Source organism: Astyanax mexicanus, chromosome 4 (genome assembly GCF_023375975.1).
Source record: "Astyanax mexicanus isolate ESR-SI-001 chromosome 4, AstMex3_surface, whole genome shotgun sequence".
Lineage (NCBI taxonomy): Eukaryota > Metazoa > Chordata > Actinopteri > Characiformes > Acestrorhamphidae > Astyanax > Astyanax mexicanus.
In genome coordinates this window covers 47,497,742-47,523,372 of record NC_064411.1, presented here as the reverse complement: position 1 = coordinate 47,523,372, position 25,631 = coordinate 47,497,742, and the positions used below count along the sequence as shown (strand labels likewise).

General features: G+C 37.8%; 1 protein-coding gene across 14 annotated transcripts in view; it reads right to left on the bottom strand.

The window, feature by feature from the left end:
* The window catches only part of epb41l3b (erythrocyte membrane protein band 4.1-like 3b), a 73,276-nt gene that overhangs the window by 5,253 nt on the left and 42,392 nt on the right, over nucleotides 1-25,631 (bottom strand). For 6 of the 14 annotated variants that reach the window (XM_049478847.1, XM_049478848.1, XM_049478838.1 and 3 more), the window contains exons 4-22: nucleotides 25,466-25,573; nucleotides 25,317-25,359; nucleotides 25,100-25,175; nucleotides 23,407-23,625; nucleotides 21,527-21,614; nucleotides 19,562-19,606; nucleotides 17,297-17,449; nucleotides 17,064-17,161; nucleotides 16,769-16,944; nucleotides 15,578-15,762; nucleotides 13,558-14,139; nucleotides 11,749-11,802; nucleotides 10,705-10,737; nucleotides 8,839-9,027; nucleotides 7,376-7,456; nucleotides 3,751-6,210; nucleotides 3,138-3,230; nucleotides 2,274-2,372; nucleotides 1,287-1,367 (exon numbers count right to left, since the gene is read on the bottom strand). In XM_049478847.1, the coding sequence (XP_049334804.1) occupies nucleotides 1,287-1,367; nucleotides 2,274-2,372; nucleotides 3,138-3,230; nucleotides 3,751-6,210; nucleotides 7,376-7,456; nucleotides 8,839-9,027; nucleotides 10,705-10,737; nucleotides 11,749-11,802; nucleotides 13,558-14,139; nucleotides 15,578-15,762; nucleotides 16,769-16,944; nucleotides 17,064-17,161; nucleotides 17,297-17,449; nucleotides 19,562-19,606; nucleotides 21,527-21,614; nucleotides 23,407-23,625; nucleotides 25,100-25,175; nucleotides 25,317-25,359; nucleotides 25,466-25,573 (4,863 nt within the window). Of the gene's footprint in view, nucleotides 1-1,286; nucleotides 1,368-2,273; nucleotides 2,373-3,137; nucleotides 3,231-3,750; nucleotides 6,211-7,375; nucleotides 7,457-8,838; nucleotides 9,028-9,732; nucleotides 9,799-10,704; nucleotides 10,738-11,748; nucleotides 11,803-13,557; nucleotides 14,140-15,577; nucleotides 15,763-16,768; nucleotides 16,945-17,063; nucleotides 17,162-17,296; nucleotides 17,450-19,561; nucleotides 19,607-21,526; nucleotides 21,615-23,406; nucleotides 23,626-25,099; nucleotides 25,176-25,316; nucleotides 25,360-25,465; nucleotides 25,574-25,631 lie in introns of all 14 variants that reach the window. The other 8 variants (XM_049478842.1, XM_049478839.1, XM_049478846.1 and 5 more) reach the window with 8 other exon arrangements.

Below are 25,631 nucleotides of genomic sequence, written 5' to 3'. Positions count from 1 at the left end.
GGTACTCTGGAATGATGATGCCCTATCCAACACTTCTGGTATAAGTTGGGTAGTGCTGGGCAATTTACCGGTTCATACGGTATACCGTGCTTCAGTTTAAAACTTAAAACTATACATTTTTTACATACCGCCATACCACTAGAAGTGCTGATAGTTTTGTAAAGGAAGCTGTGTTAAAGTTGTTGGGGTATCTCTTCTTTACGTCTATTGTTTGCATTCTTCAGCTGTTTTTTTCTGCTAATAAAGTCTGATTTCTCCATATATTGTGTAATTTTGTGGGACAAAATAAACCCAATAGTAATCAAAGCCTCAATTTAAAGTCTGGGTGTTTTATATTATTTGTACTCCTAACAGTAGCGTAAACCACAGACCTATATAAAAGCCCAGTTATGCAAAAAATATAAATAAATAATAATAATAGTAAAAATACTGTCAGAATCTTAAAAAAAAAAAAGTTGTGAATTAATGCAATCAAAATTTTCACAGCAATGTTCCAAAACCTAATAAAATAAGACTTTTCTTGGACAGTAGAGACATCTGCTCCGACAAAAGCAGGATAAACACTATTAAAGCTCCACTGGGCAGGATTGAGATTTTGTGCTCGTAGGCTCCCCCTACAGTTGCTGAGTGTAATATATGTTTCAGGCAGATTAGTTTTCTGGCTTTCACAGACATATTCGGTCCCTTTCCAGCTTCTGCCAGAGTGTCTGTATGTTAGTTTGTAAAGAATGAACCAGTAGTCCTTGTAGAACTGTTAGAACTAAAGGTCGGAAAGCAGGTCGCAGTTCTCGCGAGCGTTGGTCGCGGCCGCCTCGGAAAACTTACAGAGTCTGGTTTGAGCTCAGAGGAGCTACGGCACAGACACGAGAGCACCGCTATTCCTCCTATTACACCTCAATGCAGCGCTGCAGTGAGTTTCAAGCTGTAATTTTACTTCTTCAAAAAGATCAAAAATCAAGAAAATCCTACCTAGTACTGCTTTAACTCTATTAATCCCCTCAAAAATACAAACACTGAATGAGCAGGTGTCCCAATACACTTGTCCATATAGTGTATTACAAACCAGCCAGCACTAAACCTGAAGATTCAGAGCAAATAATATGAATATAATTAATAACTGGATTTCAATAGTGATTAGTATTGATTAGGAATTTTGTCTGTTAATTTAGCGTTGGGACAAAAGCAGAGCTAGAAGGTCAGTTCTTTAAGAAAGTGTCAAAATGTCCAAACTCTTTACTCCCCATATGATTTATAGTGACCTACACTAGGTGAGCCAGCTTCAGTACCTGATCATGATCGATGTTTGCATCTCCTGAGATCACAATCCTCTTCTCAATCCGCGTCTCTGAGATGCCTCCTTTCACCGTCTAGAAGATTCAACAGGAAATGACAGATAGGTCTTTTATTGCATGTAACCATCATACAACATCATATTCTAGCATAGAGCATTCACTACCACAGGCTACTGAAGTGCAACCAGCAAGATTAGGAATGCATGGATGGATGGAAGGATAGAAGGATGGATGAGTAAAACGAACAGGACTGAATGGGGTTAAATTGGTATGAGGATTGTGATTAGGATTGTGTTTGTAGATTGTGTTTGTAGTGTAGTGTTTGTACTGGCCAGAATGGTTTAGCAGTTAAACTTTTTGAGATTATACGAGGCTAAATTTGCAAATAGAAAATTAGGTGTAAAACTTTAATATTTAGTCTTTTCCAGTTTATATCTTCTATAGTTTAAATTTTCTAGATTTTACATTTCTGCCACAATCATCATTTTAGAAAAAAAATGACTTTTGAAACAAAAATGATGGTGTAATCCAACCTTTGTTTAAGAATTCAGAAATTAGATTTTTTTATTTTTTCCTAATTTGGAAAAACTATAAAATTGGAAATATGAATAATACCAACCTATTTCTTTTTTACTATATCAAATGAAAAATTTTAATATTTATGCTTTAAACACAAATTCTATGCTTTAAACAACATTGTATCCATTTTTTTTTAACTTAGCCTTAGAACACTGAATAATAAATATAAAAATGATAAGATACAGAAACAGAAATAAAAAGTTCACTGAACAATGACTTGGGCAAAAATGCCCATAAATTGTGGACATTAGTGGACACAAGTGAAGTGATGTCAGGAACACTGCTTGGATGGAGAAAAGGGAAGGCTGGTAAGAAAGAGTATAAGCAGTTAAAGCAGTCTGTCTTCTGCTGACAGCCGACTCTCAGCAGCACAGCAGTTAAGCCTGGATTGAGCTCACTGACCTTTGTGATGTGTGTGGTGGTGGTGGTGCTGTTGTTCTCAGAGGTGATGGTCTGTGCACTCATCAGAACTCCAGGGTCTGTGTCGCCGTTGGCATCAACCTTTAGAAGAAAGAAGAAGAAAAAAAAACGAAAAAAAAAAAAAAACGATACAGCCAGCTGTTATCAAATGTGAACAATATATTTCTTAACAATGCAAATAACAAATGTGATCTTTTTCTGCATGTTAGCCTCCCATCCACATCAAAATGCCTTTTAAGCTTAATTACACTGCATGTCTATATGTTTGCGGACACCACATTTAATGAATGCATTCAATAGGGAATGGTATCCCAAAAAATGTATCCCAATACTTTTGGCCATATAGTGTAGTGTAGACTTTGATGAGATAAAGACACTTTGAATGAGTAACATGAATATCTATAAAGAAGATAAAGTCTTCTTCGGGCTGCACGATATTGGAAAAAATTGACATTGCAATGTTTTTTTTGCTGATATATATCAAGATATTAAAAACTGCAGGACCTGTGGTGTCACCAGACCCGCCCCCACCAGCTCGGTGTCTTGCGTCAGAGATTCGGACCGACAGAGAGCGGAGTCAGCGCTTAGAGTCAGCCAAACGCTCAAATGTCGAGTAAAACAGCAAAACAATAATCGGCCACTTAAAAGGCCTTTTAAAAGGTAAAGAAGAGTGTTTTTTTCTGGGATTAAATGCTGATTTCCGCTTTAAACTGGAAATATCTGTGCGCTTCTCACGCATCAGCAGCCTGCGATGTGACTATTGCTCATGCACACATTACGATGACTATGCTTAAACGATATATCGTGCAGCCCTAGTTCACAATCACACTGGTAATGGTGGTGTACCTCAGCAGATTCATATGTGATGGTCTTGGTCTCGGTATGAACTACAGGCACCTCTGTGGTCATCACTGTGGTCTGCACCGGCTCTTCAGACTGCTGCAAAGATTGGGGAGATCAATTAGAGACCAAAGCAAAGAAAACCTTTAATATCTAAGATTGATTTTAGCACTTTTAGGAGCAGTTTCTGAGACAGTGATTAAGCCTAGTCTTTTGAATGGAGTTTTTCCATTGAAAGAAATATATATGACTAATTCTGTGTAATCTTTTAAACATTGCATGCCACACCATGCACCAAAACAGACATCACACTAAAACCATGCAAAATACCATGCACTACACAAGGTATTACACACAGTGTCTGTGACAACAATTCAACTCGGTGACAATGATGAACATTCATTTTAAATTTCATCCTACGGTGTGTGGCACAATCACGTCTGTGTCCATGCAAACATTAGCGCACAGTGTACAGAATCATTTAAGTGACTCATTTTTGTAGAACATTTAGAGAAAAATCAGAGCAAAGGAGTATCCGATATTAGTCAGAGCTGGTGCCAGGCATGGAGAAAAACTCTGTGAATGGTTTAGTCATCCAGGTTCCTCAAGGTTGGGTTACCTCCAGCAGAGGTATGGCAGTGGCACTAGCCATGTTCGTTCCTTGGTTGGTGTTCTGCACATCCTGTGGAACCTCCTTTACTCGGTCCTCAACTTTCAATCCAAATTCTGAATCATCATCATCATCACTGTCTTCATTCAGTTCTTCTTTACAGGCCATCGGAACCGCCATACCTCCAAAGGCATGTAGCTCTGAAGGTATGGCGGATACAATACTTGTTGGGTTGTCCTCAAGAATTTGGGAATCTGGTGATAAGTGTTCTTGTGTAAATTCCATCTGAACTTCCTCATTGGCTGACACAAATGGCAGTTGAGTGGTGCAATATGCCAACTGTGACTGATGAACATCTTGTGTATCCAAAATTGCCTGTTCTAGCTCAGTTGAGCTGCAATCAATCATAATTTCCTGCTCTAAACTTTCTGCATCTTCACAGCTTGACCTCCTGGTAGGGGTAGAACTTCCAGAACTTGACAACTGTTCCTTGTCTTCCTCCTGGTTCTGGTTCTCCTTACTGATCTCAGGACTCAAGACTTGTTTTTCTTCAACAGTGGGAGTCAATGCCCTCTCATATTCCTGATCCAAGCATTCACTTTCATCAAGAAAAGATTCTACATTTTCATTGGCATCTTCTTTCAAGTGGTTTGTCTTGTCTTTCACTTCCTTTGGAACCTGATCATCTTCTACTTGATCAAATAGCTGGGCAGCAGTGGGTTCCAGTGTGCCCATGTCTTCAAGTGCCAGCATGGCCTTCATCTGCACAGTACTTTGGGGATCGTTCACTGTGCCTTTAGTCTCTGAAGATGTCCCTTCTTCTACGTCTTCTTCCTTTTTAATAAGGGGCTGGGCAATGGGAATGGGAAACCCATTCTCCTCAGTTAGTGACTGAGCAATTGCCCCTGGAGCAACATCATCAGCAAACCCAAGTGTCTCCTGTGCAGAAGCCACTTCTGGCATGTACGTCCGAGCATCTCCAGAAGAGGTTGCCATTGCAGTGTTTTCATCACTCTCTTGGTCTCTGCATTCCTCTGTCTGTGTCAAATCTGTAGCAGCCCCACTGCCCAATTCTGAAGGCAGGTTTCCAGATGATGTGTCTTGGTATCTTAGTTCTTCTGGCATGGAAGGCAGGTTTCCAGATGATGTGGCCTGCTCTCCCAGTTCCTCTTGCACCTCTTCTTGTTTGACGTTTCCAAACTCTGCAGCATTGTCTAATTTTGCTTTAGTTTTGTATGAAACACTGTATTTAACTTCTGGATCTTGCTCAACAATGTTGACTTCCTTGCAAGGGGGTACAACATGCTGCTCTGCAGTGGAACAAATGTACAATCCTGGGAACTGGATTTCATCATTTGCTTCTTCAAGCCCATTAGTGGGTGCTGAGCAGAGAGAAGCCGGTGATGCAACCTTCTCAACAGTACTTCCATATTTCTCTGGGGTTTCAGGTGTCTGTGTATTTTTAGTGGCGGATGATAATTTGTCTTGAACATCAATATCAGCTGACTGGACTTTCTTAACCTCAAAAGAAGATGACCTCACCTCCTGAGCCTCATGTAGAGGCAACTTGTCCTCCTGAGCCTCAATTGGAGGAGACTTGCTCTCATGAGCCTCAATTGGAGGTGACTTGCTCTTCTGAGTCTCAATTTGAGGTGACTTGACCTCCTGAGCCTTGTGTAGAGGTGACTTGACCTCCTGAGCCTTGTGTAGAGGTGACTTGTCCTCCTGAGCATCAACTGAAAGTAAGTTGTCCTCCTGAGCCTCAATTAGAGGTACCTTGTCCTCCTGAGCTTCAAGTAGAGGTGACTTGCTCTCCTGAGCCTCCATTGAAGGTGACTTGATCTCCTGAGCCTCCATTGAAGGTGACTTGATCTCCTGAGCCTCCATTGAAGGTGACTGGCCCTCCTGAGCCTTATGTAGAGGCAACTTGTCCTCCTGAGCCTCATGTAGAGGAGACTTGTCCTCCTGAGCCTCAATTGGAGGTGACTTCCTCTCCTGAGCCTCGATTTGAGGTAACTCTACCTCCTGAGCCTTGTGTAGATGTAACTTGTCCTCCTGAGACTCAAGTGGAAGTGAGTTGTCCTCCTGAGCCTCATTCAAAGGTAAACTGTCCGTCTCAGAAGATGTTGATCTCTCATCCTGAGCCTCATTTGAAGGTAACTTGTCTTCCTGAGACTCGTAAGGATGTACTTTGTCCTGCTCAGTCTCAAAAGGACTTAACTTCATCTCAGATTTCTTGCAAGAGGGTGACACTTCCTTCTGAGCCTCACATGAACGTAACTTGTTCTCTTGAGTCTCATATGGAGGTGACTTGTCCTCCTGAGCCTTGTATAGAGGTGACTTGTCATCATGAGTCTCATAAGAAGGTAACTTGCCCTCCTTAGCTTCACATGATGGTTGCTCCTTGACATTTTTCTCTACATCCTTTTCCTGGATAACTGCTGTTCCTTTGCACTGGTCACCTAAACTCTGAGAGGCAAATCATATTTGGATAATGGATAAAGCATAAAGCATTGAAAATGAAAATGATGAATTTCTGAACTGGAGAAAAGCACCTGAACCAGATTAGAGGATGAGATGTTTTTACTTAGTGGATAAAAAGTTGGGTAAGAAACTTTAATCTGATTACTGGATTGGAAATAGTAAGGCGGTAGATTACTTCTTACTGAAAAAAATGGTCAGATTAGATTAAAACATTACTAAGTAATACGTTACTGACATCACTGCTTATGATAGAGCAAGTTTGAGGGCTGATACGGGTTGCCACATGGATGGGAAATTAAATTTTTGGCATTGTGTGAGAATTTGCATTCCTTGACCAATAAAGTCACCTGGGTACTTATAATATGACACAGAAGGCATTACCACCCTCAGTGTGATGGATAATTGGAGTGCGTGGTAATAATCGTGAGTGGTGGTGTCTGGCTAAAATTGTCCATGCCAATAGACAATTGACTCTTGCAGAAATCAACTTTTATCTACTTTTACTAATGGAAACACAACCAAATCCTGCAGGTCTGTGAAGCATATTTTACCATAGCACATTGTGCATGTGTTATGTTCCACAGAATCCAGAACCACTGTCTAAACATTATGACTGGTTGAGTCTAAACTGTTTTGGAAACATTAGCAACACCAGACTGGAGCTCTTCCAAGGTCTCAAATTATGATATGCATGCTGAGGACAAATAATAAATTCAGGGCTAAATATAGCACAGCACTCGAAAGAAAGACAACTTGATTTATTGCCTATATCTAAAAATATCTGCAGACAGAGCAGCGTGCATTTCCTGGTGCTGGAGAAAGTCTGATTACACCAACCTCCTTCCAAAAAACGAGAAAAAAAATAAATAAATCCCAGACGTAAATATGATATCATGCTAAAACCATTTTGTGGTTTTTCAATGACAAATTTAAGCAAACTGTGGGAACCGAGGGAAACTTTAGCAGCTTTCCTCCTCCTCCCCCACAGTGTCTGGACATTACTACTCCTGCTTCAGACGTGGCCATTAAACGAAAAATTCCAAACACAAACATCACAAAAGAGATCAAGGCCAAGGAAACTAGCAGTGATGCAGAACACATCATGCTGGGGCAGTAAAATAACAGCAGCTAAGAAAGACTTTAGAGCTACCTCAGTCGAGCCAGCGTCCAGAACTTCAGGCTTTTCTTCTGAAGTGTCTTGAGGAGCTTCTGGTTTGGCATCTTCTGCAGTCTACAAAGGAAAAAGAGACAAAGACAGAGACAAATTAAACTAATTTAAATGTATATAAATGTGTGTTAGTTTTTGTGTGGACAAACATGGTCTTCATGAAACATGGGATGTGGGAAGGATCGTGCAGGCCGCAAGAAAACAACATATATTTCACAGAAAAAAACAAACAAAAATGAAGTGAATTAGAAAAACACACAACAACGGCTTGAAACAAGTCAAATCTTGTTTCCAAAAACCTCTAGGCTAATCTGCTCATGCCAAGCTAGTTAATCAGATTAAGCAATAAAAAACAAATATGTACTTAGCCACAGATAAGCTAAGCTTCTTTTAAGATTACAAATCAGTTGCAAACCAATTGCAACTATGCGTACAATAGAAGCAACAAATCCGAATAAACCAAGCAATGCAAACTTATATTTTTGCGACATCTGACAAAAGTAGTAATAAACACTAAAGCAATCTCGAGAAGTATAGAAGTTCTCTGAAGAACCTGTTAAGAGTCTTTGAAGAACCTTTAAGAACATTTTCTGATTTTTTTTCTTAATTTTCTGAAGGTTCTTTAAAGCATCTTAAGTCATCTTAAAGGCCTTAAAGGGTTCCTAAATGGTGCATCTTAAGTCATCTTAAAGGCCTTAAAGGGTTCCTAAATGGTTTTTAAATTTAAAGCTCCACTAGGTAGGATTGAGATTTTGTGCTTGCGGGCTCCCCCTACAGTTGGAGAGTGTAATAAATGTTTCAGGCGGATTAGTTTCTCTTTCTCGTTTTCTGGCTTTCACAGACATATTCAGTCTCTTTCCAGCTTCTGCCAGAGTGTCTGTATGTTAGTTTGTAAAGAATGAACCAGTAGTCCTTGTAGAACTGTTAGAACTAAAGGTCGGAAAGCAGGTCGCAGTTCTCGCGAGCGTTGGTCGCGGCCGCCTCAGAAAACTTACAGAGTCCTCAATGCAGCGCTGCAGTGAGTTTCAAGCTAAGTAATCTTTAAAAAGATAAAAAAATCAAGAAAATCCTACCTAGTGCTGCTTTAAGGGACCCACCAGTTCCTCAAGCACAGCCAAAACTAGCTTAGCAACGAGCCAATCCAACACAAACACCAACTGCTACTGTAAAAAGAATAAATTCCTTGAGGAACTTTTAGAATGAACTTTGAAGGGACCTCTTATGGTGCTTTAAAGAACCTTCAAGAAAGCTTAAGAAGCCTTAAACAACCTTGCAAACTTCTAAAAGCACCTTAAAGGGTTCCTCTACAGTTTCATACTGAAGAACCCCTAAAAGTTCCTCAAGGAACCCATACGTTTAACAGTCTACTTTAACCAGTGCTGGCTCCTTCACACAGCATGCATGTGCTGGACTTTCAGATGCAACCCACACTAGCTGGGTCTTACTTCTGGTAAAGATATGAGAGGTTCTATCATGGGCGTGTCATCCCATCTCAGAGGACGAGCAGGGGAAGAGGACAGTCGCTTCCCCCATTCATCTCCTACTGAGTGCTTGGGACTGGTCTCCAAAAACACCTTCTTCAACTCATTGATATTCGTCTGCCTCTTGAGATGATCCTCCATGGCGTCAGTCCCCTGACCCACCAATCACAGCACACGGACAGGAGGAAGAAATGAGAAATAAAGCTTTATTTAAAGGTAGAATTAGTATATAGGTAATACTGATTGGATTAGTATCAGCAATCAGTCTTTATTAATTTAGGAGGAATTTGAGTAATTATGTGGTTGTGTAGTCAAATAAATAAATAAATAAATAAATAATGCATTACTTTAAAGTGAACAGTGTGTGAAATACACTACCACAGTAATTACATTTCCTATTTCCTACTTGTTGGAAGCTTCCATTATTTGTGGGAAACTTCAATCTCAGCACACCAATCATAAAGCTTTAACTTAGGGATGTGTTATCTTGTGAGTACGTCATAAATCTGTCAAACATGTCACAACAAATGCTAAAATGTTACATGTAAAATTCATGCAAGCAACAATTTCTTCAGCATTATCAATTTCCAAAAGACAATCTGGATTCCTCCCCAAACGAGATGTTAGAAATCTGTTATTCTGCATCTTACAGTTCAATAAAAACAATCACTAAGTAATTTAGTAATAACGTGGAGGATATACAGTCTAAAACTGTCCAGAAACAGCTGGATTTTTACCCACTGTGATTTTCTCACATTATTTCATCCCATGCGTGTGAGTTTTACTTGGGGACCAACCACCAACAACCACTCCATCACAATCTCAGTCACTCACTGCAAAAGCTGGTACTGTACAAACCTCCAACATCAGATTACTGTGTTTGATAAAGACATTCTCGCCTTTAATCCGCCGTATGAAACTATTCTGGGAACAGAAATGGAGGAGTTATGAAAAAAAAAAATGTCCTGTATTCCTAAAGCGAGAAAAAATCTCCTTCCAGCCCGGGGAAAGTATATATATATATAAAAAAAAGGGAATAAAATTATCAGTGTGAGAAAAAATGTATACAAATAGACGCAAACTTTCCATAGAGAACGCCATTCAAAATAAAAAGGGTTTGATGAGAAATGACTACTGAAACAACATCGAAACAATGGCCAATATGACATCAAATGGAATACTCTCACAATGGCCAATATGACATCACAATGGAATACTATCACAATGGCCAAAACGACATTACAATGGAATACTGTCACAATGGCCAATATGACATTACAATGGAATTCTATCACAATGGCCAATATGACATCACAATGGAATACTATCACAATGGCCAATATGACATCACAATGGAATACTATCACAATGGCCAATATGACATCACAATGGAATACTATCACACTGGCCAATATGCCATAACAATGGAAAGCCCTTACAATGCAGTGACATCACAATAGCCCCACAGTGCTGTGCCATCAAAATGGCCTTTATGACGTCACAATACCTTTAATGACCTCACAATAGCTTTATGATATTACAATAGGGTGACATTGCAATGGGCATTATAACATTACAATGTAATACTGTCACAATGGGGTGAAATAACAATGATCACTATGATATCCTTATGGCCAATATAACAATAATATGTCCACTATGGCATCACAATGGCTATTGTGACATCATCAAGGGTCAGTTATCACAGTGCACACTATGACATCAAGACATATGACTTTTGACATCAAAGTGGAGTAGCATCACCATGGCCACTATGATATTGCCATGGAATACCATCACAATGGCTATTATAACATCTCAGTGGAGTACCTGCTTCATCTCTTCCGACTCCTCTGCCTCCGACTAAATGCCAAAGCGTGAGAAATGTTAAGTAGAAAGAGCAAAAGAGCAACGGTTAACTCTCATAACATCTCATATGATCTCAGAACATCTCTATTAGATTTACCTGAAAAAAGTCTGCTGATACATTTATGTATTCACAAATGCTAATCCAAACCTGAAAACTTTTATAGCATGCTGCTCGCAGATTCATATTAGAGCTGTGCGATACTGTGAAAAAACTGACATTAAAACAGAATTTTAATATGAAATATACAGCTCTGGGAAAAATTAACCACTTCAGTTTCTGAATCAGTTTATCTGATTTTGCTATTTATAGGTAGATGTTTGAGTAAAATGAACATTGTTGTTTTATTCTATAAACTACGGACAACATTTCTCCCAAATTATGCAAAGAAAACAAGTTCATATTCATAAAGTTTTAAGAGTTCAAAAACAAATATTTGGTGGAATAACCCTGGTTTCTAATCACAGTTTTTATGCATATTGGCATGTTCTCCCCCACCAGTCTTACACACTGCTTTTGGATAACTTTATGCCTTTACTTCTGGTGCAAAAAATCAAGAAGTTCAGTTTGGTTTGATGGCTTGTGATCATCCATCTTCCTCTTAATTATATTCCAGAGGTTTTAAATTTGGTAAAATCAAAGAAACTCATAATATTTAAGTTAAATTTCTTCCAGACCTGTATATTACTAAATTAAAATACGTATATATTTTCACCAGAAGTTAGCAGAAATCAATAATCCAACATGACATGATAATAATAATGAATTCCATTATCCAAAAATGGGCAGAAAAATGCGAACAGGCAGATTTTTCTTTTTAAATCGAACGAAATAAAGGTTGTAACATTTAATAAGACTGGTCTGACATGATACTGCACATCCTGTAATATGAACATTGTGCGTTCCTAAACTGTAACATTGATGCTAAAATGATATACTGTGCAGACCTAATTCACGTGTGTGTATTCAAACATTATTACCGTTTGCAGTAACCAGTGAACACACACCTCAGTGGCTGTTGACTCTTCATCACAACCAAAGTCTGTCTGCTCGCTGTCTGTCTGACTCACGTTTGACAAAAGCCAGAAGAGTTTCCATTGGAAAGCAGCAGTAGAGGATAAAACACATTACATTACACTTCAGATTCTCAGGAGGAATTATGCTAAGTGCAGGTGCAGCAATCCAACAATATGAACAGGAGGGTTGGCAGAGAATGTAAATGTATCAAAAACAGGCCAAAAAAATGGATACAAATGAAAATAAATCAATAAAGTAAAATAAATAAATACATGAATAAAAGTTTAAATGACTGGTTCAATCAAAATGCTAAGGTTACTATCAATGAATGAAAATAAATAACAACCAAATAAGGTTCTTGTCACATTCAGACAAAACCTTGTACTTAAATAAAGAGGCACATTTAAAAACCTCTGTAATTTAAAATAAATTATACTGATCCATTAATAATAATAATAAGTTTACAGCAGCTGCCATATAAGCAGACAATGTTAAGTAGCCTGACTGTGGGAAAAATGTTTTAAAAGAGACGTGACTCTTAATCGCTCCCCTCATAATTAGCTGTTTCTATTGGCTTGGTTTTCTTGCATGCGGTCCATTAGTTCAGTTACAGTATATCCAAAAGCCTGAACCATACACAGCTTATATTTATGCAGAGTGTTACTTTTACATAGAGAAAACGAAAAATATATATTTCAGAACTTCTACTGATATGGAATTGATGATGAAGAACATTCCTAAGTCATGCAGTGGAGCAGTTGAGTATGCAGCATTGTGCTTTATCTATGTCCATTGGTACGCATGCAGGATTGATTGGTGGATAGAATTGTAAGGAATGATGGAATGTGAGCGAGCATATGAAGAGCTTTTAACAAGATGACAAAGATGGATCTGAGAAATGGATCGATTTCAACACTGATCACAACAACAAGGATCAAGACAGAGTTTTCCACATGATCCAAATCTTACCAGATAGGACAAGAACCAACAAATACAATCACACCCGTAAACAAGTAAAACATCTGGACACACCTCATTTTAAATAATAATATATTGTTCATAAGATTTGTTTTAGCCTTTTTATGATGATTAAATGGTATAACAGAATTTATTTACTTTGAATATATTATTAAAGCAGAAAGTTGTGTACAGACCACTGGTGTTGTGCATTACGGTGTACGGATGCCACATGCAGGTCCTCTGTAATGTTCTGTGTCTCTCGAAATGAAACTGAATTAATAACTTACTTTTTGGAATCAATCAATCACAATTAGAACAATTTAGAATTTGAGTGTTAGCTCTGCTGTGTTGCTGTGCTAATAACTACTCACTGTAAGAACTGAAACTCTATTGGACTCTTGAGAGGGGAATCCAGTTAGAGGTGTAAAAAGTATCTTACACATTCTAGAAATATATATGGTTGATGGTGAAATAGCACAAAAAATGCCAGACTAATGCCAAATTGAAGGAGCAGACCAGAGCAGAGCTGAACCAAGTCTAGTCTGCACATACAGCGAGAAATACAACCCTGGCTGCTAATGAGTTTAATCTAGCAGTTGAACAGTTGAACAGTGTCCTGTGACTGAGCAGCCCCTACAATTAGCCTCTTAGCAGTGAGCCTAAACTCCATATGAGTCAGAATTGAAAAAATTGAGAAATACCCTATCAATATTGATACAGCTCTGACTGATCATTTCATCCCTAATCTATATATTCACTGTTATTGTAAAATATCCATATAAAGTGTATAAGTGTGTCCAATCTGTTGTACTGTTGTTAACACACACACATACACACACCTCATCATCATCATCATCATCCGAGCTGTCCTGGAAGGTGTGTGTGAGCGAGGCGCTGAGCGACGCTGCTTTGGGCTCCAGGTAGCAGAGACAGAGCGCCAGAGGAAAGGAGAGCGTGAGGGCGTAGGGCACGGAGAAGGAGGTGGAGAGGAGGAAAAAGAAGATGAAGAGGAAGCAGGGCACAAGCGACGGAGATTTGATGGGCAGGAAGTGCTGGAAGCTCTCGGGCAGGAAGTTGATCTCGGACAGGTCGGGGAAGCTCAGGTATCCGTCGTCGTCCAGCAGTGAGGACATGTCCGGTAGGTGCAGGGAGAAGGAGAAGAGCGTTCCTCCTCTCGCACGGTGGTTCTGGTCCAGTCGTTGTTTGCGGGCGGAGAGGAGGAGAGCTCGCTCCTCCAGCAGGGCGGCGGCGCGGTCTGCCCTAGCCTGACGCTGCTGTTCCTGCTGGAGCCCTGCTGCGGTTTTGACCGGGCTCACGGAGGACGCCCGCTTGCGCTCGCTGCCCCGACGCCTCCGACGGACCTTAGTGGAGGAGACCGGCGAGGAAGGGAGGGAAAGCTCGGACCCCAGACAGGGGGAGCGCTGAGAGGGAGGAACGATGAGGGAGATGGATGTGGAAATGATGGGCGAAACGGCCCGTGGAAGAGCATAAATGGCAAGTGGACGAATAAGAACAAATGGGTGTGCATGAACACGGTGAAAGAGCGGAAAATGGCGGGAAAAGAAAGTCTGGTTAGTAAGAATATTACTATTACTATGTACCAGCATAAAATATCTGTCTAAAACCAACAGTAGGGGTGGGCGATATGGACCTAAAATAATGTCACGATATTTCCTGGTATTTTCGCAATAACGATACTTTTGGTGATATGAAAAAACACTGAATTAAAAAAAAATAAAAAAAATTCAAGAATACACTACTGTAACAAAATGAAAATTACATTTTATTATTACATACAATATGATATGGCACACCCCTAACTGAGATATTTAAAAAATAAAAGAATTTTTGTTTCAGATTTGTGACAGAAGTCAATGACACAGAATGTCATGATACTAATAATACACTCCAAATATCTCCATATATCCAGGATTAAAGTAAATAAATATATACTGGACAGATATAATCTGTCTGGAGTAGATATATAATGGGAAATGACAATAGTGTACATTTTTCTTTTGCTAAAAACAGCAAAAAAGTAGTACCCTGATGTGATAATTAGGGGTGGGTGATATTGCCAACATTTTTGAATATCGTAAATGATATTATACCTAAACATATCGTGCCATATTATCGCATATGATACGATATGGCACACCCCTAACCAACAGGACCCACTATTCATGGAGGGCACATTTTGGTGGGCTTAATATGGGTGCAATACGTTTGGTATACTGCATTTTTAATGTACATACATAATATGTTCCAATATATGTGGAACCGCTTCTAATGAATGCTTTCAGCTACTTCAAGTTGCACTCACTGCTTACACAGTTTGTTTAGTCACTTTAGAGCAGTTCTGCCAAAAGAATAGAATTCTGTGCAACAGATCAACATATATTTATATATTATTCCAGGCATGATCTGCAGAAGTATAAAGCCTTATGTGGGTGGGGTGATGGTCATACAAATATATATGGATATGTCTCATTATTGCCCTTTTAGCTGAATGCAATCAAAACCTCACATCAAGGCTCTAAAAAATTACTTCAGCAAAAGTAGGATGTACTCCTTTTTATACACTTTATTTCTAAATAGATAACTAGTGTCCCAGTACACTCGCACATTAACATCAACGTTGAAACAAAACTCTTGAAGACTATTTAAAACATGGTGGCGGTAGCTCACTCTTTTCACTGCTTTTATTTGGGTTTGAGCAAAAAATTAAAAATTGGCAGGTGCTAGTGTTATAGTGACAGAGAAAAATTATGTTTCCCAACTCACAGTAAAATAAATCAACAAACTGAACAGTTCGATCTGAGAAAGAAAGGAGGGGTTGTTTTAGTGAGGCATTCTTACCTTGACGACAGGAGTGGGAGCTGCAGGTTCCGATGTTTCTACAGCGGGAGCAGCAGCGGTCGTTTCCTCTTCTGCAGCTTTCTCTTCCTCAGCCTTTCTCTCTGGAGTTACTGTGGTGATAAGAGTACCAGCAGCTACAGGTTTAGAGTCCTTCATCGCGGTATCATTGTTGGCCATGGCTGGTGCTGGAAGAAAATAAATGTAAATCATTTAAAAGAGCTATTAATGAACACTCTTCCACATTAAGAGGACAGAATATGTCTGATGGCTTGCCTGTCTTGTTTCTTTCAATCATTGAGAAACAATAAAGCAATTATATTATTCTGTGTTTAAGTTGAACTGAAAAATTATCTTTAACAATCAAATAACATGGCTGATTGTATAGTTGTGAATATTTAAAAATTTCCAAACAGCATATCAGTGAAAGCTGCATGCCAGTTCTTGGGTTCTATATCTAGGGGACGTCTCCATAAGGTCACATTAGAGCACAATGTTTCTTCTCTTCTGCTTCTTTTTTTGAACAGTGACTGCATACAGTCCAGATGATGTTTAATTCATCAAAATGATAAAAATGCTGATAATGCTGACAGTAGGCTGTTCAGTACAACTCATGTTTTGTGTCAGCTCTAGAAAGAAATTTTAAGTGGTATAAAACAGCATGTCATTCCTCTTATTTTAGGCCTTTTATTTAACCCTCACAGAGTCTGATGATAAAATATAAGCTATTAATGAAGTCCAGTAACACAAAATATAATACAAAACACCAGATTACACAGAATTACACAGAACACAGAATTACAATATTGTGAAATCAACTTTATATACACTATAGAGATTGATATAGAGAGAAATAGACAAACAAAAGAAAAAACAATCGAGGTATATAGAGATAAAGAGACTATAGAAATATAGCTATAAAGAGATAGAGGTAGAGACAGAGAGATACAGAAAAAGATATAGAGATGAGTGTTGAGAGAATATTGAGAGAATGGGAGACACAGAGAGATAGAGATGGATATATAGATATAGAAATAGACACTGTATATAGATATATATATTAATGAAGTCCAGTAACACAAAATACAATACAAAACACCGGATACCGGAAAAAAGATTAATGAAAAAGAAAGTGTTAATGAAAAAGGAAATCCTGGTAGAAAAATAAAGAAATGTGGCACAGACTGTACAGACCTCCGTCCAGACTGCGAGAGGTAGTGTGTCGTTTGCTGGAGGAGCGCTGGAACTGTGGGGCGGGGCGGGAGATCTGGGTGCTGGCCCGGCGGGTCTGTGCCTGTGTGCGGCCGCTGTAACGGAACTTGGAGCCCAGAGACAAAAACCTCTTAGGAGGAGCTTCAGGAGACACCAACCTGTGGAAGAGGTACTGACAGTGAGATGAAGTTTTTTTGCCCAAATACTGGAGGCAAGCGCCATGACTGAAGCAGATTTCGAAATTAATTTAGGTATAAATAAATAAATCTGCATTTACCTGAAGAAGGCGTGGTGTTCTACACAAACCTTCCACAGTCTCTTCGCTGCTTTGTGATTGGGGAGTTTGAAACCGATTGTGCTGTCAAACTGCTCAAGCTGGAAAATTAAATGCAGAATAAACACAAATTCAGAAAGACAGAACTGCAAAACAGTGCAAAAAAAATCATGAAAATAGTTAAGATATTTCTAGTGACAGTTAAGAACAGCAGTGAGCATCCCTTCTCCCCTCACCTCTCCAGGGCGGATCTTGATGTAGAAGTTGTTCCTCTTGTAGGAGATTTTGAGGATTTTAGGCCAGGCGAAGCGATTGATTCGCAGGCGGTCTCTGTAGATCAGGAGGCCACTGGCACACACTCCTAACATAATCTCCACACCCTCCGAGTCCTGCAGACAGACAGAGAGAGAGATGAAAGAGTCAGAGGATCAATGAGAGAGTTAAAGAATTGATATAATAGAAAAGAACATGGATATGAATGACCTCTCCCTGTCTTTCTTAAACTACGCTGTGTAGGACAGAGTGGGACAAGAAGGGAGAGTGTAGGGCAGCGAGTGTCAGACAAATGTGGTGCTGCAGTACACACACACACAGACACACAACATAATTTATCTACCACAAATCAATCCAGGGGGTGGTGTAAAATGTGTTGAAATGTTGATATTGGTATACTTTACTTTGCGTTGTCGATATGTGGCAACAAATATATGTATATTTTTATTGATTTATATATATTTACTCCCTAAGACCAGCCCCCCTGGTATTTGATTATTTAGGAGTGTTTTATACTCTTCAGTAACACAGATGCTGTGAGGTATCACACAATTACAGAATGGTGATATCATCTTTATACACTATAGAGATTGATTTCGAGAGAAATATATATATATATATATATATATATATATATATATATATATATATATATATATATATATATATATATATAGGTAGAGACAGACAGAGATGCAGAAAGAGAGATGTAGAGATGAGTGTTCGATACTGAGAGAAGGCGAGACACAGAGAGACAGAAACAGTACCTTAGACACTGTATATAGAGATGTATAGAGAGGGAGACATACAGCTTTGGAAAAACAATAAGAGACCACTTCAGTTTGTGAATCAGTTTCTCTGATTTTGCTTTTTTTAATAGGTACACGTTTAAGTAAAATGAACATTGTTCTTTTATTCTGTAAACTACAGACAACATCTTTCCCAAATTCCAAACAAAATATTGTCATCTAGACCATTTATTTGCAGAAAAAAACATTATTTTCAGACCTCAAAAAATGCAAAAAAAAAAAAAAAACAAGTTCATATTCTTAAGTTTTAAGAGTTCAGACATTAATATTTGGTGGCATGTTCTCCTCCACCAGTCTTACACACTGCTTTTGATAACTTTATGCCACTTCTGGTTCAGAAATTCAAGCAGTTCAGTTTGGTGGCTTGTGATCATCCATCTTCCTCTTGATTACATTCCAGAGGTAAAATCAAAGAAACTCATAATTTGTAAGTGGTCTCTTATTTTTTTCCAGTGTGTTAATTTTAGTAAAGCTAGAAAGATGGTTGGGATATAGATAGAGATATATAGGGATAGAGAGACAGAGAGATACTGACTGAGGTAAAGAGAAGGGAGAGACAGAGATACAAAGAAAAAATATATAATAGAGAGAGGGAGAGAGACTGATAGTTTATTGATCCTGAAGGAAATCAATTTAATAAGAAATGGGGGCACCATTCCCAGAGTCAGTGCAATACCGGGAATAGGCATGGTCAAATTAGACAGAGAAAACCCCCATCTACCCCCCATTTCCATGTTCTAAAACTATATTTCTGTATTTAATATCTGGTGCTTAGGGAGGAACCATATCAGATATTAAACTGATAAGAACAGATAACAGAAGCATGTAGATGAGACTGTGATTCAGCTGCATGATGTAACCTTCATAACCACTGCATTCACCTGTATATAACTGTACAACTGGAGGAGAATGGGGGGATTAAACTATGAATATGACCTTCATGTAGGCATTATAAAGGGATGGTCAGGGATTTGAAGAAATGAATGAAAGCCAGGCTCACAGGAGGAGTGTGATGAGAGCCAAGCACAGCACTGCAATGCAGCATGAAGTAAATGAGTCTATGTACTACTCAATATATCACTGGTGTGTGGAGAGAACACACACACACACACACACACACACACATACACTCACAGAAAACAATTACAGTAAAGCACCACTTTAATATCCCCCAAAGCACTGCAGGTGCACCAGGGAGTCATTCACAATGTCAAGCACACTTCACACTCCATACCCACATATAACTGAGCATTCAAATACATAAAATACACCATCACACACACACACACACGCGTGCATATACACACACATTCACATGCATAAACAGAGACACACACATATACACACACCAAGCACAGCAACAGCACAACACAGCACCGGCACAACACAGCACAGCACAGCTACAGCACAGCACCTTACCTCTTCCTTAGCTGCTGCTAAGCACTCAAACAGCCTCCCTACCAACTACGTCATTGATGAGGCAAATGGAGAAAAAAAAAGAAAGAGAGAGAAAGAGAGAGAGGGTTGCGCAGATTGGCCGGAGCCCCGAGCAGAGTGCAGTGAGGACACGTGTTTACGTAAAGGAGAGGACGCAGCGAGAGATATAGCACCTTCTACTGTCAGCATTTATTGAAGTAGTGTATGTATGCATATTTATATATATATATATATATATATATATATATATATATTTTTTTTTTTTTGTATTATTATTATTCCTCACCCAATGGTACAATGGTATAATATATAATAATAATAATAATAATAATAATATATATATATATATATATATATATATAGCAATAGTCACATTGCAGGATAAGGAATAAAAAAAAAAGAAAAAAAAATATATATATATATATATTTTTTTATTCCTTATCCTGCAATGTGACTATTGCGAATGCTCACTCAATGTTACAATGGTATAATATATTTATATATCTCATGTTATTATATTAGACAATGACATTGTTGTAATGCAAAAATCTATTACAAAAAATACCAAATTTCTCATCATGCTTTTATTAAATTGGTCACTTCTGTCACTGAATAAATTAAATAACCTAAACGTATTTTAAGGAAAAAAGCAATTACTGCAATTTTACAATATTTATTGAGAACTTAAGAACCTTTTTATGTATCTGACTAAGAGGTGTAATTTTACGAACTGCTACTTCCTGTACAGTTATGAAGAGGTTGTAAACTTAAATCACCTTTTTCAGGCAAATTTGGTAATCAATTTGAAAGTGTCAGTAATTTTATAACTACAAAATGAACTTAAATGGCACATGTTCATTATAGAATGTCAGAATAGTGTAGCTACATACCTACACATTACTTAATCATTACAATAATCATCATCAAGAGTACGAGTAAATAAATGTCCATATCAGCGTGCAGCACTGATGCAGCAGCAGATCAGCAGTGAGCAGCAGCAGCACAGCAGCCTACAGTCGTACAGCATCCAGGATAAAGCAGCACACACACACTCAACACACTCAATTTAAACACATCATTTAGCACACTCCGTCAGCATGCTTCTTCAGAACACTCCATCAGGAGGTTCATTAAGAGATTTTGGTCACATTTGGAGCAACACAGTGTACAGAATTAGATTTTTTTTATATAATCTGGCTGTTTCTGAACATTGACTGAATTTGTGTGCTTAGTCAAATATACTGGTAATACATGAGACAGTGAACAGGTCAAGAACAGATCAATTTCTCTCTTATACATCACATGTGAGCAATATCATGATAACTTACGTCACCATATGTTTGTGCTTCTAAAATATTGATATTGTCGGTGTGCCATATGATATAAGAGATCAATTATTTAGAGTATGTAAAACTATAACAATAAGTTATTAATTTATAGTCACAACATAGCGGAATACTTAAAACTGCTGATTGGAGGTCAGTGCATTATTGCAAGGTCTACTTCTTCCTATTAATTTTACCCATTGTTGGATTTTACCCATTGTTCCTTTTTAAATACTAAAACTTAACTTTAATGCTTAAAATACTTCAAAAGGCATAAAACACTTCATTGTGGTACTGATGTTGTCCTGGTGTAAAAATCTAAAAATATTGTTCTACATATGTATAGTAAAAAATCTCTATAAAATGTTGTTTTCCCTGCTGAATGCTGATGATTGGTTGGTTACATTGGCCAACCAGTATTACCCAGATTGGTCAACCTGACTGTGTAGCTTGGTCAGGTTTATTAAACCTGAAGACCAGCTGAACTGACAAACTTAAACAAAATCATAGCCTACACTGATTAAGAGCTAAACTGCTCAACCAGCTTATCCAACTTAACCAGCAAGACCAGCTTGAGTTTTTTCATGCATGCCTACATCTCAAACACTGTACATTTACACACCTTGGCATGATGCAGATCTACTCCATACATGGAGAGCTTCTTAGCATTTTCCAGAAACAGCATCTCAGCCTCAGCAGGAGTCATTCCTCTGGAGAAAGAAAGAAAGAGTGAGAAAAAGATAGAGAGTGAGAGAGTTACTATACAATAAACGGTACCACTTTAAATTAATACTAGCTTTATAAAGGGTATATAAATGGTTAATTACAATTAGTTTATTAATGGTTACTAATTAGGTTGTAAATGTCTTAAAAGCATTAATAATCAGTTATAACACATACGTAGAAAGGGCAACAATGACCTGTTTGTCAAATAGTGAACCCACAGCCGTCTATATTGTTGCTCTTTCTACGTATATGTGTTATAACTGATTATTAATGATTTTAAGGCATTTACAACCTAATTATTAACCATTAATAAACTAATTGTAAACCATTTATAAACCCTTTATAAAGGTAGTCTTATTTTAAAGTGGTACCCAATAAACAGCTGAGTGAGAACTCAAGCAGTTCATCTACAAAAACTAGAACCAGTAAGATGCCAAACATCTCCAACAAATACAGCTAACTGCACAGAAAATCTCTGCAGTACTGCTGCTGCAATGTATGCATGTAAAATGGTCACATCCCAGGGTGTGCAGTGTTCCATTAGGCAAATGAAATCATGATTCAGTAAATCAATCAGTCATGCTACAACTTAACATATTCACACTGTTATTATTTTACATTTAAAAAAGGCTACAAGAGATATAAAAATAGCATTCATTTTATTCCCAGATATTGATACACAGAGGGCATTACTGATATCATAACGTTGGACCACAGACTTCTGGAAAAATCTTTAAAAAAATGAATGTATTTCTCAATATAATGACTTACATACAGTCAAAAATTTGAACACCCCTTTTCATGCAGTATTTTTTTTCTACATTGTAGTTAAATATTAATGACATCAGAATAATTAAGGGCTTCCACATTAATTCCCTGATCTAAATCTGATGAACTGATTTAATTGGGATGAGCTGTCGCTTCACAGCGTAAAGGAAAAGAAGCAACTATTGTTCAGCACCTCTAGGAACTCCTTTAAGACTCTAGAAAACTAATCCAGGTTACTCTCCCTCATGAAGACACTGAGATTAAAATCTCACCAAGAGTGTGCAGATCTGTCCTCAAAGATAAATGTGCTACTTAGAAGAACCAAAAATATAAAACATATTCTAGTTTGTTTAAAACCTCTTTGTTAAAATAATTCTAGGTGTGTTTCTGTAGAGCTTTAATATACTCTTCAATATTAAATTTACAATGTAAAAAAATATATAAAAAGAAATGTATTTCTAAATAAAACATTTCTTATTAAATTGGGGTTTATGATCTTGATGTACTTCCATAAACTAACAGTGTCAAGCTCCTGCACACTCACACTCACACAGTCCTCACTTGTGATTAAGATACTATAGACTCCTCACAGAACAAAGCAGTGGACTGTAGATAGACCGGGCTGCAGTGAAATCCTCAGTGTGGCTTTGTGTAATCATTCAGTTGCACTTATCCATTCATCAATAAATGAATGAGGCAGTTATTCTTTCAGCTGAACACACAAAGCACAGTGCTCACGTGCTGGCTCTGTGAAAAGCTCTGTGCTCACCACAATCACAAAGGAATGGAATATGTCTACTGGACTGAGTATGAGCTTTCTGGGCCGAATGCAGTTATATATTTTTTTACATTTGTTTAAGACACATGATTAAAAAAATAAATATTATAATATTATTATTTAAAATTATTTATATTGACTATAACAAATAAAAGACTATGCAGTTAAACTGGTACCTTTGAACTGATGCATCTCCATGCTGTGTGTAATAATGTTCCTGTTAAACTCACTTGTAGTTGCGATGCAGGTCCATGACCTTCTCCTCCAGTTCTTTGGTCTGGTTGGGGGCGAAACGGAGGTCGCTGACGTAATCGCTGCCCAGCTCCTCCGGGTCGTAGTCTCCCACCTCAGACTGAGCGATGTAGGAGCCCAGGAGAGAGTGAGTGGCAAAGGAGCATGGCAACCGGCCAGACACTACGTCATCCCTTAGCTGCAGACACAGGTAGTACCTGAGAGAGAGAGAGAGAGAGAGAGAGTGAGAACTTTCAGGTTCCACTTTTTTGATGCTTTGGCTGTAACTTCAGGTAAAAAAGGAGGTGGAACAAACTACCTTCCACTACCAGATCAGGAGAATCTCTCACTATCTTTAATAAACTCTTGAAGACAGAGCTCTTCAAAGAGCACTTACTCTCCTAACACCTCTAACTAACTACCTTCTACTACCAGATCAGGAGAATCTCTCACTATCTTTAATAAACTCCTGAAGACAGAGCTCTTCAAAGAGCACTTACTCTCCTAACACCTCTAACTAACTACCTTCTACTACCAGATCAGGAGAATCTCTCACTATCTTTAATAAACTCCTGAAGACAGAGCTCTTCAAAGAGCACTTACTCTCCTAACATCTCTAACTAACTAACTACTTCTAACCTCATTTCCTTCTTCCCCTCCTTCACTCCTCTATCACATTATTTCCCTTTGACCTCATTTAGGCCCTATATAAAGATGTTTTTACATTTAACTTCTATTACTTTTGTACTTCACTATTGTAAGTAGCTTTGGACAAAAGCGTCTGCCAAACGGAATGTACTGAGAGCATAGGGCACACATATACAAACACCCTTTTTTTAATTGATGTAATATTTATTATATGTTATATTAAAGCATCTTCTCATTATCACTATATTCTAGATATTCTATTTCAAAATAGACCTTCTTGTTTAATGTGAGTGTGCAGCTGTCAGAGCATTGTCACAGCACCATGTATGTGGAAAATAAACTTTAAAAACTTTAAAATATATACAGTAATTTGATACCAAAAGTTCTTAAGCTAAAATGAAAGAAATTCAATATAATAGCAATAAGCAATAATTGTGTATTGCAGATTGTATAACGGTTGGATAATTTTCCAGATGTTTTGTGCAAGTTGTTTAATTTGCTTTTCTTGATCTAATATTTGAGATTAGGTGGAAGTTCTGATAAAATTCCAGGTCAAATTTATGCTAAAATACTAAAAAAATAATATATATATATATATTTTTTTACAAACTTCTTGGTGGCAAAGTGTTTTAAAGCCATCATATTTCTTCGATGTCATACCTTTGACATACCTTTAACATTTTTAATGTGTTTCAGGCAAATCTTGCAGAATTGTTCATCCAAATGCGCTAGTTCCTCCCATTTGTTCTAAACAATATTCAAAAAGCTGCTAAATTATATAAGTGGCACTGTTCTTTGGAAGTATTTAGTTAAATATGAGACTAGCAATGTGCCCATCACTGTGTTAAACCCTCAATCACTGAGGTTCTTTACTATCAATCATTTATTGATAACTGGAAGAGATGACAATTTCACGCTAAGCATTTTAAATTAGTGCATTTGTAACTATAAATATATATATATATATATATATATATATATATATATATATATATATATATATATATATATATATATATATATATATATTTTACTGAAATTTACCTGGTGATATCCTCAGAGAGCTGTGCTGGATCAGGAGGATAAAACTTCACATTGAAGCCAAAGTTCCAGGGGCCATCTAATACAGAGACACATAAATAAACACACTGATTACTACTTTCAGCATGATCAGTATCACAGGAAGGCACATGAGGCATATTAAGATCTAAGAGTGATGTAACTTATGATATATGTATAGCATATCATCTGTAAAACATACTTCTGATTTGCTTCTTCAGCTCCTTAGCAGGATCCAACCAGTTCTGTAAAGAAACCATAGACATATAATTTATATTTTACGCCCAAGCACGTCCCAGTTGTCTTAAAATATAAAAAAAATAAAATAAACAATAATCATTGTGTCTGTACCTTCTGGTTTTCTGCATCGCGGTACGTGAGGCCGAAGTAATCCTTCTCAAGAAGATTGAGGTGGTCACACACTTTATCAAACAGGACCTGGCCTTTGACTTTCTTCTGCTGATGAGAAAATACAGAATAGATATAAAAGAGTAAATACGAAAAATAAAGAGACCAC